The sequence below is a fragment of the Streptopelia decaocto genome (assembly GCF_964273445.1).
Source record: "Streptopelia decaocto genome assembly, chromosome: 16".
In the NCBI taxonomy this organism is placed as follows: Eukaryota; Metazoa; Chordata; class Aves; order Columbiformes; family Columbidae; genus Streptopelia; species Streptopelia decaocto.
The window spans coordinates 3,535,364-3,551,567 of NC_138671.1; the positions used below are offsets into that span (position 1 = coordinate 3,535,364).

At 42.3% G+C, this 16,204-nt stretch overlaps 1 protein-coding gene across 4 annotated transcripts in view; it reads left to right on the forward strand.

Moving 5' to 3' along the window:
• The window catches only part of TEX2 (testis expressed 2), a 43,462-nt gene that overhangs the window by 15,209 nt on the left and 12,049 nt on the right, over window positions 1–16,204 (forward strand). For all 4 annotated transcript variants that reach the window (XM_082066705.1, XM_082066703.1, XM_082066706.1 and 1 more), the window contains exons 2-7: window positions 2,295–3,949; window positions 9,205–9,405; window positions 10,979–11,315; window positions 12,432–12,676; window positions 14,551–14,700; window positions 15,976–16,075. In XM_082066705.1, coding sequence (XP_081922831.1) covers window positions 2,321–3,949; window positions 9,205–9,405; window positions 10,979–11,315; window positions 12,432–12,676; window positions 14,551–14,700; window positions 15,976–16,075 — 2,662 coding nt within the window. In that variant the 5' untranslated portion in view covers window positions 2,295–2,320. The remainder of the gene's footprint in view (window positions 1–2,294; window positions 3,950–9,204; window positions 9,406–10,978; window positions 11,316–12,431; window positions 12,677–14,550; window positions 14,701–15,975; window positions 16,076–16,204) is intronic.

The window sequence follows — 16,204 nt, forward strand, 5'->3', positions numbered from 1 at the left end:
TAGAAATAGTTGTTCCTGGAAGTCCGTCCCCTCAGCTGAAATATCACTTGGGCCAGATGTTGAGGGCATTGGGTACTACAGAGTTAGCTTGGAAGTCGTGGGCTGAGGGTGCCAAAGTGCAAGCAGTTGGATTATGTTATTGTTCTGCGGCTGCCCTGTCGATAGTGCTAATTTAAGAATGTGCTTCTATAAGACAATTCGTGGTATAGTGTCATGTTTAAGGGTAGGCAAATATTGGCTAATCAAGAATTTCCTTTCTGTGTTAACTAGTTAATTGCGATATAAAAAATTTCTTGCTTGTTCAGTAAGCATGAAAATCTCTTTTCTGTACATTTGGTGTGTGCAAGTAAACTTCATCTGTTTCAGGTAATTAGCACCGCATTAGCACAACATGGCAACTGGTGTTTAAACACAAGATAATTAACCGTGCAGTGCAAACAGTGCGTGCTAAAGAGCTAACCGAATCTGTGGATTTCTAGCTGATCGAGAGGAACACGCTCAGAATGGTATTTGGAGGCAGGGGGAGCAGTTAATATTTTTCTCCTGCTAGATTATTGATGCACAGTTGGTGCCAAATGAGCAGAAGAGAAGGGTCAGGAATTTCAGGCTGATGGCAACAGCATCGTGTGCAAGTGCAGCTCTTGGGTGGCTTTTTTTTGGTGTGTGTGTGTTGTGCTTTGTTTGTTTGTTTTCCTGCCTTAGTTCTAATGACTCGATGACCTGGAAGATGTGTAGTTTTGTGGGTTTTTTTGTACTTTCAAGTTTTGGTTTGCCAGCCCTGCGATTTCACAACTGGCACAAGTGTTAGAGATGTGTGATAGCAGATGGTCCAGCACAGGGAGATGGAAAAAGACTTGGAGATGTACGTTGTCCAGTAGTGCTTTGTGGTGTGTGGGGTTTATCTTTTTCTCTCCAAAATAAATTTGGATGCATTTGTCTAAAAAACTGGGAAATTTGCAGTCTGAAGTTGTGAAGTGGAACTGTGTCCATGGAAGCGTGGATTCTGTGTGCTGCTGGGTCCCAGGTGCGCCAATCCAGTGGAGAAATGGAAGACCAAGTTTCTCACTAACTGTAACAATCACAAAGATATATATACATGACTGATAAACTTATATCTAAACTTTTAAATAAGTGAGAGGTCTTACTGTTGGGGTAAATAACTACTTGACCCACAGACATGGCAGGAAAGGTAAGAATCTGCTGACACATAAGTGGGCTGGAGGTGCAACTCCGCCACTGGAATTGCGTTTTGTGTTTACTCTTTACTGCTGCTTGGTAGGTCAGATGGATTTTTGGGAGGACAGAAGAACCTGATCTGAAGGCAGAATTTTGCCTCTTAAGCCATTTGTCAGAAAAATGATCAGGTGGCAAGTGGGAGCGTGACAAGGTTCTGAAAGCTTCTTTTGAATCTTTGAGCCCAAACTGGCTCCCTCACGTATGCAGCAGAACTGGGATTGAAGACTGGAATTAATATTTCTGGAGAGTTTGTGTGAAGCAGGACAGAGTCCAGCTCCTCCTGTTCAACCTGATTGGGAAGGTTGAACATACGAGGTGAGGCAAGGAATAAAGTAGTCAGCAATTTAGGAGCCATAAAACGGACAACTGTAGTGGGTAGGAAGTTGTAGAGAGATTGTCGCTTCTGATGTAACATTACTAGATAAGCTGGGTAGCAAAGATCTGCTTTTTGAAAAGGTTTAACCCAGCTCATTTTATTGACAGGCTATAAATGTTTACATGAGCGTCTCCATTGGCAAGATAAAGGGCTATAGCCTTTAGTAGGAAGAGATGACAAAGCGGTGGCGCTGACTTGCTGGGTAATGCAACCTGATGTCACAACTGTTTGTGAAGTGCACTTTTCTTCGCCGCCACGTAATCGTTCTTCTGAACTGCTCTTTAAACGTCAGCAAAGGCCTCTCGTTAATTCAGCTTGACAATTTAATTACAGCATTTTAGCAGCTTCTGGAGAATAATTCAGTTACTGAAGTGGTGAACTTGCTGCCTTGGCAGTGTGGATAAAGTGCTTCCTCCTGGCTGGAAAGGCAGCGTTAATCTTGTCATTCCTGATCCATCTCTGTGTATGGTCACCAGTGCTGGGTTTTAAATGTGCGATATGTCCTCTCCATGTAAACGTGTGCTAAGTCCACTTCCATGGGTCAATAAAAGGCTAGAAATAACATGTAGATATAATTGATGAAAAAGGCAAGTTTGTTAAGCATATCAAGCTTAACGGTTGAAAATAAAGCTGTATGAAGGGGAAAGAATGCATTTAACGTAATATTACCTTTTCTTCACAGACTTTGACACATCTCTGGGACCTGCAATGACAAGTCAGAACAGTAGCCATGCAGAGAAAACTGGTGAAATGTCCTCAAAGCAGTCGGCACCAAAAGTGCAGGTCCAACGATCTGTCTCTCGAGAAACCATCACTATTCATTTCTCTGCATTTGGGAAGGAGGAAGAAGAGGAGGAAGAGGAGTTTAAGGAATTTCTTGATGAGGAACTAGATGACCAAAGCATTGTAACAGCACTTGAAGCCAAGGAAGACCTCTGCTTTGAGCATACCGGCCATGAGTTTTCTGGTCCAGCTACCTCGCTTAACATGGCCAACTCCACTTCACTGCTGTCCTCATCGCCTGCAGTTCTGCCAACTGCAGAGACTGTAAAGCTGTTGGATTCTCCTTCCACATCCCAAGTGTTCAGTGCAGTGCCACTAGTCCTATCTCCATTGTCGCACTCGTGTCATACAGTTAGCTCAGCAGGTGCACCACCACCTGTGGAACAGAAATCCAGCCTGTCGTCTTCCCCATCCTCATCCCCTTCCAGATCAGTTGTCTCCTCCAGTGGATCACCCACAGTTTCTAGTTCAAAGCCTTTTAAGGGTTTAGTCAAGTCCCTTTCAACAGATGTGGAACCAAAAGAACCCACCCCACCGATGCGACATCGGCAGTTAATGAAAACCTTAGTGAAATCTCTGTCTACAGACACTTCCAAACAAGAATGTGAAGCTGTGTCTTACAGGCCGCCTGACTCAAAGCTGAACTTGCATCTGTTCAAACAGTTCACTCAACCTCGAGCTGCAGGTGGTGATTCTAAAACTGCCCCCTCATCTCCATTAACATCTCCCTCTGACACTCGTTCCTTTTTTAAAGTACCTGAAATGGAGGCTAAAATTGAAGATACTAAAAGACGCCTTTCTGAAGTGATCTATGAGCCTTTTCAGCTGCTCAGTAAAATAATGGGTGATGAAAGTAGTAGCCACAGGCCCAAAGCCTTATCTTCAAGTGCTTCAGAACTCTCAAACCTTTCCAGTTTGAATGGCCATTTGGAAAGCAATAACAACTACAGCATTAAGGAGGAAGAGTGTGATTCTGAAGGGGATTTTTATGGAAGTGACTCTAACCTGAGTAAGAACAATCAGCCAAAAGTGGCTGAGGAACATGCAAAAGAGACAGAGACCAAAAGCTCTCAGTCTGCAAGCACAAAGGACGTGAGTTCAAAAACTTCACTCGTACTTGAAAAATGTTCGTTGTCTGCACTCGCAAGCAGAGAGGATGAGGAGTTTTGTGAACTCTATGCTGAAGACTTTTCCTTGCTAGAGGATGAAAGCAAAACTGATAAACCGACTGAAACTTCGCTCGATCCAGAGGTGACTGAGGAAGACGGTACTATGCTCAGTAGTGAAGATGAAAATAATCCATATGTGCAACAGCCTAAAATACCAGTGAAAACTTTATACTTCTTAACACTGTTAGTCTATGCTTACTTTATTATCCCTCTCCCTGGCTACTTAAGTGGACTGTTACTTGGAATGGCCCTTGGATTTATGATAGCCATCTGTGTGATTTGGCTTCTTACTCCACGTACCCATGAATATCACCAATTGCATAAAAGTATGGAAAAGCGATGGAATACAGGAGCTCTAGACATCAAAGAACCTGAAATACTGAAGGTGAGGTCATGGCAGTTTATGTCTGTGTGCGTTACTTTGGGTAGAAGTAGTAAAATAGATTTATTCTGAAGGTGTAAATGCAGAGAATTATGCCCACTTGTACATGGGGTATTGTTGCAGGGTCAGGTGGCTTTGGCAGGTGCACAAATGGTTTAACACCCAAGAATATGTAGGACTTCCATGTCCTTAAGGATTAGTAGGAAACCAGAATTGCTTCAAAAGTAAAGGAGCTGGTGTTAAGATGGCTCTTTGAGGTGTCAGCTGTTATTCAGGAACCTTAAAACTTTATTTTAATCCTTTTATCCAGGAGATACGTTTTCTGAGAATGAGTGTAGGCAAGAAATGAACTGTGCAGAGAAGACTGTGTGAATGTAGATTTATGTTTTATATGACCTGATGAGTATTTCTTGCCGTCATTAACACAGAAAGTAATTGTCCTTAATATGTCAAACCCTGTAAAAGGACTTTGTAATGCTTCAGGAATTGAAAAACCAGCTCAGTGCCCATATCACAGTGGAATATAACGTAGTATGATTTAGCACAGTGAAAGTTGTTTTTCTCCCCTCATGCAACTATTTTCTATTTGCCTGTGTCAAAATGACCACTGGACAGTTTAGATCCTCTGAAAGATGAGATAAAGATTGAATTTGTAACAAAACATGAATATAGGAAAATCAAAATGATGCTTTTGCATAGAAATGCTCCTCCAGAACCTGTGGGTCTTGTATTCTGGCCTGAGCTGCTTTCATGCCGATACGGTGAGTGCTGTGAGTAACAGCCCTTTATGGGGCTGCAGGACTTGGGATTCTGCCAAACTGCTCTCGAGCTATTTTTGTACGTGTGCGTTCTCTCCCTTGTAAACATTGTCTGAAAAGTTTGCATTTCCCCCATTTCAGGGACTAGTGGAAAATTCTCCTCAGCAGTGGCCAAAATACCTGAACGTTAATATGGTCTCCTCCAAATTGTTCCTTTGCAACGTGAACGAATGAGGCACTGTTGTGCTGGTTAGGGTGTGCTGCTCTAGATTTCTGTACTTATTGCACTTGATAGTGGAGGGAGAGCAACACCCCCTTGTCCCCGAAAATGCCCACAACCCCCCTGCTCCTTCAGTATATGTTTTCTTATGTTATTCCCTCACTCTTCAGTTCTCTCGCTTCCTTTTTCTTTTTTCTCTGCCCACATTATTTTTTCTGTTGAATGCATTAGCCTTTTCTAACTTCCTTATTGCCCTTCTCCAGCGTGCATTCCCTTGTGTTTTCCTGGCTGATACAAAAGGATTTAAGTAACAGCTCAAATGGAAATGATAAATTTCCCCTTTCCATTAGAAAGAGCTTTTATGAGCAGACCGTGTTGGCAGCGCCTGCTGGAGAAATGCAGCTTTTTGAGCCCCGGCAGTGCAGAAGGAGGCGGCTTTTAACCGACGTGCTGGTCCTTAACGTCACTCAGGATTTCGTGTTTGATAGCGGCCTCTGGCAGACAAATGTGTTTTCCAGTTAAGGTGATGGTGCCTTCTGCCCACCCCAGACCTTTTCTGTGTCTTTAAATTCCTTGTCAATAGAAGCTCAAAAAAACATGTTGCATTTTCCCTCACTTACCAAGCAAAATACTATTGAAGTGTCATAAAATAGCAGTAATGAGCAGGATACTAACGTAGTTAATGCGATTTGAGTGATCAACAGGCTTTCAAGAATTTCAGTGTTGGAGCATTTGATTATGTAACTTAATGATGATGTGTTTTAATAAATATGTTAATATCACTAAGAAAATCTGGGGGCAGTTGTAAGCCAGATTTGAGCTTTTATTGTGCAGGTGACTTGCTGATTCTTTTATTTATGTATTTGAAAATATCACAGGAGTCATTCTTTTCATTTATTTTCCTTGGAGACCTGTTCTGTGCCCACAGCCCTGTGGGTCCTTCATAAGGATCTTTTGCAATTCCCCCCAACCTCCCCTCTCAGGTTAAGGTATAAAACATGCCTGACATCTTAAACTACGTAACATTTTAAAGTTCGTACACTCTTGGGCCTGACTTTGCAGTTCTTACATGAATTATCCTGTTGAACTGCAGTTCGAATAAAAAATTTACAGACCAGAGTCATGAAAAAGTAAAAGTAAACCAGCGTGGGCTTTATAAAGTGGTTTTATGCAAGTGCTCCTGTTCAGACCGGTTCAGTCTCTGCTGTCCAACAAACAGGCCAGATTCTGTTAGTGCACGTGTGGGGTTTTGAGCAAGAACTGCCCGATACCGTAAGCAGATCCGTTTTCAGGTTAGTGACCAGCCCGATGCTGAAGCGCTTTCTCCCGATTTCAGCTGCGGATCCAGAACAACTGCTGACCTTTACAAGCCCAGATCACAGGATCAGTGTAAATGGCAAGCAGCTGCAGAGCAGCACATGACTATGGGCATTGTCCTCCCTCAATTACTATATTTCTCATTTTAACAACTTCGCTAGGACAAAAAAGACCCATCATACAGTCACTCTTCTCCTACACAAAGAAATCCGTTGTTATTTCAGCAGTTTGGGAAAATTCGTCTGTTGCTAGCACGTTATGGCAACAACTTCTCTGTTTAGATGCATTGCAAAATGTTTTCCGTAGGCTGTGAATCTTTTGTTCCAATTTCTTTTTGCAAAGAGAGGGGTGGAGCTATTTCTGCTAAAACTGTTCTTAAAATGCAGGAACTTTGGAACTAATTTGGGGGTTTCTTGGATAACCTTCTGAAAAATGTTTTTTATGCTAGATGACACAGCTTACAAAAATGAAAATTACTAAAGTGAGAAGGTGGATGGTGGGTTTTCCTCCTTTAACACTATTAGATACATGGGGCAAAAAAATCCTGCAGCTGGCACACATTTTCAGAGTGAGTGAAGAGCCATAGTTTGGTGAAGTATTAAGGTTTCACACTCAGCTGTACAGTGTTTCTCTGTTACAAAATAATTAGGAAGTTGAGTGTGGAAAGGAAACAGTGGATCCTTAGAAATTAGAGAACTCAGAACGTATGTATGAGGAGGGTTGGGTGTAATGCAGTGTGGTGTCTCTTTCATCCTGACGGTTGACTAGGTACTTCTGAAAAGAGAACCCCAAATATTTGAATTTTAAATTGTCTTTTGGTTTTTGGGCTATTCCTCAAATACCTGAAGCAGCAAATCTCTTCCTTGTACAGAAATCGCTGTGTAGGTTTCCGTACATAGCAAACCCCACAGAAGTGCCAGTGCTGTTTCTCATAGCACAACCATCAGGTTATCAGCGACTGAAGAATCTGTCCAAGACTTTTAGTGATTTCCAGCTGCCTGAGGTACTGCATGTTCAAAATCCAGAACTGACAGAAGAGAAATACATTTACAGCCAGTTCCATTTCAAGCAGCATGTTAAAGAAACTTCAGGCATACTCTGAGCTTCCTTCTTGGGTACCACACACAGCTGGAGGTTTCCAAATAACATCACAGCTTATTACAGTCAGAAAAAGGGCTCGTGTGGTGAAGCTTCATGCAAAGATCCACTTCCCAAGTATCCCTTTCTCTTGGTGCCAGCCCCTGTGGTCTTCAGCCGAACCGCCTTGCAGGAGAAGGGAATATTGAGGCAGCAATTTTTGCCCATATGTTTGCCTGGCCGCAGGCTCCAGACTTGGGTGTCTGAGCTAGAAATAGCCTGAGATCGGAGCCAGGGGGGGTGGGAGCCGCTCCAGAGATCTGGGGCCAGATGGAGATTGCAGTTCTGCACAGGGCGAGTGGCTCACAGTGGCTTTAGGCAACGCACGTGATGTCCTTGTGCTTCAGTAAGTCCAGCTGGAGTTTCTGGCTGAAAATTAATTGCTCTCTGCTCAAAGATGTCTTGGTTTAATAATTTCTAGGAAGGAAATGGGATGTGCTCGGACATACATCACCCCTGCTGTGCAGAACCTCGATGGTTCATAGAAAACTTCATGCATTTTGTTTCCTATGTGGTAGTTGGATGTAACACGGTGTAAGCAAGAAACCCAAACACAAGGCTTCTTCAAAGAGCATGCATTGGTATATAGGTTATATATTTCCGTTCATAAAAGAAGTGGTCTGCCTGGGAGCTGAGCAAAAGTGAATGACTTAATCTTTCCTGAACATAAAAGAAATGCTAATATATCAAGGTTTTTCAGGATTTATAGTGAAAATGGAGCTAGATGTTGGAGTAAGCAAAACCTACATATCGCTGTTACTATGGCACCTAAGAAAGTGCGTGCTGTCTGCTTTGAGAAATTATATGGCACTGAATGAGCATTAAAATAAATTTTACATTTCTGTGTGTGGGTGGAAACTTCTTAAAGTGTTGCAATAATTTCTGGGTTGTTTTGCATAAGGTAGTTGGAACTTTTTTGTTTTGAAGGATACTGGGGATGCTCGTTCAGCTCTCCCCACCTCCCAGTAGCAGATGCTCTCTCCCTGCTATATGCACCTTGGTGTTTATAAAGATGCCATCGTACTTTATGCTTTAGGGTATGTCTGAGTCTCTCTTCTTCACGTTCTGTTGACATTAATGAATACTGAGTACTCCAAATTAAGGCTTTGATGCGCAGGTGGAAGTAGTTACCAAAGTATGTTGTAGGGCAGGTTAAGAGCAGGAAAATTTGTCCTTGAATGAATGTTCTGGCTCGTCTTCTGCCCCGTTTATCATGTTCCGTAAGCCGATGTTCATGGAGTGCCATCGCCCCCATGGTGAGAGCCGGCACGTACGGGCTTGTCGTGGCAGGGCTGCTTTGGGTGTTTTCTGCTTCTTTCACTGCACAGAAATGAATGAAATTTAATCCACCTGTGTGACCGCTGTGTCGTAACTGGGCAGTTACACAACATGGTAAATCGCGTTAAACCAAACTCCAGTGTGGTCTTCTACTCAGTCCCGAATTGTTGGTTAAGGTGTCTGTGCTGTGAGCAGCCGGGCTTTTTGTTGGTGATTAAAGGTGGGTGCTGGCTGGGAGCAGCTCTGCCCGTGTCCCCCCGTGTCCCTTCCCAGTGAGTATTTAATGAAGATGAGGTGGGAGAGCACTGCACTACACACACAAAATTATTTACTGAGCAAAACAAATTGTGCACTTGTTATACAGTCCTCATCTCATGCTCTGTCAGTTTGGCGCTACCTCATTGAGGGCGTTTACTGTTTGTTGTATTTGTGCAGTAAGTGAAACAACTTTGGCAAAAGCTTGGTTAATTATTTACAACTTTTACACACATGCTGTACTTGGTTTTCCAGCAGCTGAAAAGCCTGATAACAAGTGTTGTCTTCTCTAGGGATGGATGAATGAAATCTATAATTATGATCCAGAAACGTACCATGCTACATTGACTCACTCCGTCTATGTGCGACTTGAAGGAAGCACCTTACGACTTTCAAAACCCAATAAAAATATTTCTAGAAGGGCTGTGTACAATGAGCCAAAGCCTGAAGTCACATATGTCAGCCAGAAAATATATGAACTTACAGAGAGCAAGGTGAGTGTGCCACACTTTTATCTGATTTTAACAAAGAGTACTTTGAAACTTTTAAATTTTGACATTTTTTCATGCCTCTGGTTTGATCTGCCGTCGTCATGTAAATGAAACTGTTGATGTGACTAAATTGCAAAAGATTGTGCTGGGGAGGAAGATTGAGCAGGATTTAGAAAAAAATACGTATTTACACAGTCAGGGCAAAGCCAGGTTTTCCTCTGCACTTCAAAGCGGAAGATAACGCTTGGGAGTTCAGAGAATTGTTCCCGTGCATTAGATTAGTGCATGCCTTTCTGAAGCTTACACCAGAACGCACGATCTTTGGTTGTCTCTGTGCTGAGGCAGTTCAGATGACGTTTCCATCTCACGTGAAGAGGGAACAAACATTGTACATGGATGTAAAAGAGGCGAGCGAGAGGTGGCTGGAACAGACTTGCTGTGGGTGCCCACCATCCAGGGAAGGAAATTGGGATTTTTGCAACTGGAAGAGTGAATGAAGAATAATGCTGGGGCAGTTTTCCCACGTGTTATTTGCCTCCCTCAAATCTGTGAAGAGTTGTCACGTGAAGTTGTCTCCATTGGCATTGCGTTAAGTAATACATTGATACCACATTATTAAAAGAATGGATTTTTTTAATGTGCTGCATCACTGGAGAGCCTTGGCAGCACAGATGGAGGAGGAAACCGCTTCAGTTGACTGGGATTTAGGGAGAGAGGGACCAAGGCGGCGGGGAGGAAAACCTCCCTCGCTTTCCCCGAGTCAGGACGGGAAAGCATCTTGGTGTCAGCTCTGCTTTCTGGTAGAGGAAGACGGTGAAAAAGATAAAGCAAAAACGTAGATTCCTGCCTACTGCAGATTTGTTTTCCCATAATGAAGACAATCAAAACTATCACATGCTACAAGAGCACTTGACTGGTGATTGTTCCCCATGGTATCTTAGAAAAATTTCCAGTACTTCCCCCCTCACCCCACACTAAATTGGTTACAGAAGTGCCAAGTTCTTTGAATGCAATAAGCAAATGATGGCTATTCTGCAAAGTAATCACCCACCATTTTCAGAGAACACTGTTAAGTTCAGCATCTAGATTAGAATCTGCTCTCTTATCACTCTTACCATCACTTCCGTTGTCTCAATTCTCTCTGAATATACAGAATTTGGAATATGGTTATCGGCAAATCATTCTTATTCCTAGATTCTTACTTAATGTAACTATTGCCGACTTCAAACACTCAATTTCATGAGGTGGGCCTGACAAATTGAGTTTTAAAACTTGGATTGGATTCTCATTACCAACCACATGGTGACAGAGATAAGGTTCTTGTTTTTACTATTTTTTCTCCGTAACTGTGAGAATAAGATCTTTTAAATGAAAACTGAGTTTCTCCACATGATTGTAGAAGTCCGAGCTACTTAAATGGTCTTTGTTTTCATTTCAAGGCTCACCAAAGACCTAGTGACATCAACCCCCTGTAAGCTGAGAGTCAGTTAAACCCAACAGATGCGATGTGGGATCTGTATCTCTCACATAGAAGATACAACTGAAAAATAATGTAGCCTTTTAATTTATCCTTCAGATTTCCCTGGTTCCTAAGAGTCTGGCACGAAAACGGATTTGGAATAAGAAGTACCCTATTTGCATTGAACTTGCTAGACAGGAGGACTTCATGGCCAAGGCCCAGACTGATAAGGAGAATACAGAAGAAAAGTCAGCTGCTGAAAAAGTGGACTCGAGCAATGAAGAATCCAAGAAGCCTCAGGATGGAGCGAAGTACACTAGCCAAAAGGATCAAGTGCTTTATCTCTTTGGGAGGACGGGCAGGGAGAAGGAGGAATGGTTCCAAAGGTTCCTTCTCGCATCCAAGCTGAAGTCTGAAGCAAAGAAGCCGTCTGCTTTATGTGGGAGCAAGCCAGGTATTCAAATTCCGTGTTCTAGTCAAAATGTCTATTAAAAAAAGAGAGTTATGTTTTCTAGGTGGTAGTTATAGCAACGGTGGAGCCATAGTGATCTTTACAGACAAATAATAGTAAAGACACTCTTCTGCTCCTTATCTTGGCCTCACACTCCCACCTTCCCACCCTGCCTTTTCCTCTCTTGGCTGTATGCCCTCAACTGTTCTTACTATTTTTACACTGGTTTATGTGAATACACTAGTTTTCAGTGACTGTAACAACTCCTGTCATTTTTGTTCAATCCTTTTTTCTCCTCTCTGTACTGTTGGAACTGATGTCAGTATTTGCAGTGTTTGACTCAGTGCTCTTACTGTTCTTCCTCCTCTGTCCTTCCTTCCACTTCAGTCTCCTGTAAAGACTAAAGCGCTTCCTCCTGGGTTAATGCCACAGCAAACACATTTTTGTGTTTGAATAAGTCCTGTTACCAACAAACGTGTTAGTCTACAGTATTGATCAATGTTTGAAATATTAATTTAAAAACATGCTCTGATATAATTTTAAATCTGAATGAGTCATGCTTTTCCATCTTTATCTATTCCCTGATTAAAGATTGGTTAACATAACTATTTCTGGCACATAACTTCTTGAAATGCAAATGCAAAATTAATGGCTAATTAAAATTCTAATGGTTTCGTGCTTTTGACAGTCCTTTTAGTTGCAACAGTCTATAATTAATTTTTTTTATTTTAACATGTGGTTATAGGTACATTTTAATCACCTGACTTTTATTTTAGTCATTCCCTAGCAGGGTTCTTGGGAATTCTGCCATATGTTGTACATATGTGAGTGTCCGTATTTAAATATGCTATTGATCAGCTGAGTTTTCCAGTCACACATCCTGCTGAGCACTGAATCATACCAAATATTGACTAATTTGGGTTTAGGACCACCTAAGCACACAGCAGCAGAATTGACTTTCACCCTTCAAAATGAGAAAGTGCTGCTCTGAACGGTCTTTTTTCAGAATAAATTAAACCCATGAGCTAATTTTGTTCCGTTCCGTGTTTGATCATACGCTCTGCTGTTGGACTGTCAGGTTCCTTTTCTGTTAAACGGGTGTTATTGCTTTGGATGTAGGGATCTTGCCGCCGCTCGGCAGAGCCGATGGCCAGCCCGGCCTCACGCACAGCCGGAGCAGCAGCAAGGGGAGCGCGGAGGAGATTGCGTCCCAGCCGAAGCACAAGGACCTGGCTGGCAACGTGCGGCAGAAAATGCTTCTGGACTACAGTATTTACATGGCAAAGTGTGTTCCACATGAAAAGAAAAGCCCTTCGGGTAGCCCTGTCCTCAGTGCAGACAGCAGCCCTACAGCTGTGAAAAAGGTAATACCTCAAATATGCATCAGAGGTGGTGATATATTTTATCTTGTTGAGTACTGCTTTTAAAATGAGTTATGTAGAAAGGAAAATTAATTTCTTTAACTGTAGGTTAAACTTTTTATCAAGGCAGTGAGGGTTTTCAGGCTTGCCAGTTCCCCCCTTCACCACAGTTTCTTCTCATTTCTTATCTCCCAAGAACATCTGTGGTTTTTTCTGGCTTGGGCAGTGTCTTGTACCTAAAAGATTGTACAGCTGAAGGCAACATGGCTGCAGATTTTCTTCATTAGGAATGCCCAGATGTGTCCTAAACATTGGTCCAAAAAGAACCTATATTTTATGCTTAAGATTAAAACAAACAAAACCCAAACAATTCAAATGAAATTCCACAAACCCACAAACTGCTACTTCCCAATAGTAGTAAAAAGATAATTTTTTCTGTGTATATTCTAAAGTAGATTGAAACAAAAGCACATTTTTGAGGTCCTGGCTTGTTGAAACAATTTAAGTGGATTTTTTTAGTATTTGGTAGTAAAATTGATCTTAATTTTCGTAGGGTGAGTGTGTCTGATGGTCCTCTGGCTGTGGCTTTGCTGGGGGGCAGGTTTTACTGCAGCGTTCCTGCTGCTTGGGGTAACTAGGACAGAAATGGAATTGGCTCTTGTATAGACTACAGATTGATTTGAACAGTCTTGTTCAAAAGACATAAGCCATGGATAGATGGTTTGTATGGTTTTTCATTTTAAAATGTTTGGTAAAAGGCTGATGTGTTTGTATTGTCAAGTATGTAGCAATGTGTTAGTGAACAACATCTATAGCTCTAATTCTTGGGCCTCTTGGACTGCATTTGAATCACTCTTAATAAACAGAACCTTATCATAAAGTATGACACTCTTAATAAATCAATCCTTAGCACTAACTACAATCACCATTCATTTAAAAGATGTAGTTTATGTCATGCATCTTTGATGCCAGCCTTTCATACGATGTCCAGAAAGGAGTAGGAGGCCACAGTGTAGCATATGAATAAACACGTCTCATGTTCCCGCAGGAAAAAAACTGTTGTAGCTCCCGACAAGCCCTGAAGCAGTGATGCATTCGCTGCCGAATCTGGCACGTGTCGGGAATCATTCTATAAATAGCTGAACCGTGCCGGCAGGGAACCTGCGTCACAGCGGAGCCGCTGCCCCAGTGACCGGCGTGGGGCTGCAGCCCTGGGGAGCAGCATGGCCAGAAACGGGGCTCAGAGCTGTGGATCTACCGGCCTGCCCTTAGAAAGCGCTGCCGTTTTGCTGGCTTCAGGAGTTCTGCCTGGACTAACGTGTTTTAATGCAATACGTGATAGCATGAGTCAGTGATGTGACATCTGAACATATATCTCCAAGTGTTTTGAAATGGTTCTCAAGTAAACCAAGACATAATCCTCTTGCACTGTAAACAAAGCCTTTAACGCAGAGAAGGAACAATGTGGTTTCCTCAATCCCATATACAAACCCTAGAAGGAAGGATGTGTTTTCCCTGTACTGCATTTGTTTATCATCTATTTGTGATGTTTCCGAACTGAATTTAAGGATGTACAGTTGAATCTTGTTTCCCTATTTTTTGATAAAACAGAACAGAGTAGCTGTTCTTCTAGATCCTGTTGTGAGGAGAGTGTCTCTATTACAGACCCATTTCTGTCTGCCCACTCTGGGCTTATCTGCTTTTTGTGCCAGAGGTTAAATTACACACAGCTTTCTCATCTCATTGTCAGAGCTGAATCCGTATCTCTGCAGCCTCATTCACTCTGTTGCATGTCAGGATGATGACAAGCAAGCTCATGTCAGGGCAGCTTACTTTATAGAATTTACAGAGCTGAATAACCTGCTCTGTGTTTTCAGTTGCCAGATGCCCATGTGGAAGCTGAAGAAGAGGAACAGGAGGCCTGGGTGAATGCTTTGCTTGGAAGAATATTTTGGGATTTTTTAGGAGAAAAGTATTGGTCTGATCTAGTGTCAAAGAAGATCCAAATGAAACTCAGCAAAATAAAGGTAACTAATCTGGAGACGTGCGCTGTGCATGCCTTATGGAGGAAAACAAACACATAGTCTTTGAGTTTTAAAACAGTGGAAGAAAGAGTTATTTCACACTTAAATGTAAAAGATAAGTAAATGTGATGCAGAGCTCCAGTTCAGCTTTGCTAACCACTTCGCAGTAGGATGTTAACTTCGTAGCTTCGGTTTCAAATGAACTACAGCTGCATGAACTGTTTGTGTCTGTGCACATGTATTACTGTATTTGCTTTAGAGAAAACCAGAACTGCTTGTCAGTTATGAAATCTGCTTGGGGAAACAGTAGATTGCCTCTAAGACAGAGGAGACTGGAGAACCACCATTCTAATGTGCCCCTGTTAACTTCAGACTTGCACAGCGGGCAGGAGAGGTCGGTGGGTGCGAGTCAGGAAAGAGCTGCCTGCGGGTGATGGGATGTAATTGTGCATCAAGGGCATGAGCTCAGGGGTGAAGGGACGGGTGGTGCCTTGGAATGACTTCTGGGTCTTCCCTTTGCATTCTGTGACTTCTGAACAGCAGCAGTTAATCACAGGGCTGTGCAGCTCCTGATGCTTGGGGAGGAGTTTGCCTGTTCCTAAGGGCAAAGGAGGATGTGGTCTTGCTGACAAAAGCTCTGGAATTGAGCTGCCAGCACCAGCTGTGAGATAGTGTTGCTTGTGCTTTGGGAAATAAGCAGTAACCTAGTTCTGCCCTGCCTGTCTCCGCAGTTGTGACAGCAGGGTACCCAACAGCGCCTTGGAAACAGTTCAAGTGGAAAGACTGGGAATGGGGGATAGATGTATTTTAGATAGGTTAAAGCACTGTCTGTTCCTGTTCACAGGAAACAGAACTTTTATCAATTATGGTAAATAGATACCAAATCACTATGTTTCTATAAAATGTGTGACTGAATTTAAAACTCAAATGAGTCTTTGATTTTTATTCACAGTAAAATAGGATTTTCACTTCATTCTTGAGCTTTTTACAGACTTTGACTAAAAAGGGTGCTGGGGGTTTAAGGTCAGCATCTGAACTCCGCGTAGTTTTAAAAGCATTCCAAGTTCAGATGCTGAATTTCTCCCTAAAATATAATTTTGAAACAGATAACTGCAAAATCCTAGAACTGGAAGAAATTTCTCTAACTGTATTTGTGTTCTTTCACTGGGGACTTTTCAGCTCAATCCATTCCTTAAGTTTAATGACCTTTCTTCTCTCAGGAAACAGTGATGTTCAGTTCCATAACATGGGCTTGATTTTTACACTCTGTTCTTTTAGTTGCCGTACTTCATGAATGAGCTAACTCTAACTGAGCTTGACATGGGGATAGCAGTGCCCAAGATCCTTCAAGCCTTCAAACCCGCTGTTGATCACAGAGGTAAAATACATGTAACTCAACGCGGAGAAGTTTCTAATTGGTCTAAAGGGAAATATTTCCTTGGAGGGCCTGTTGTGGTGCAGCTTTGGATTGCATGGCAAACAACTTACTTTTGGTTTAAACTGCTCT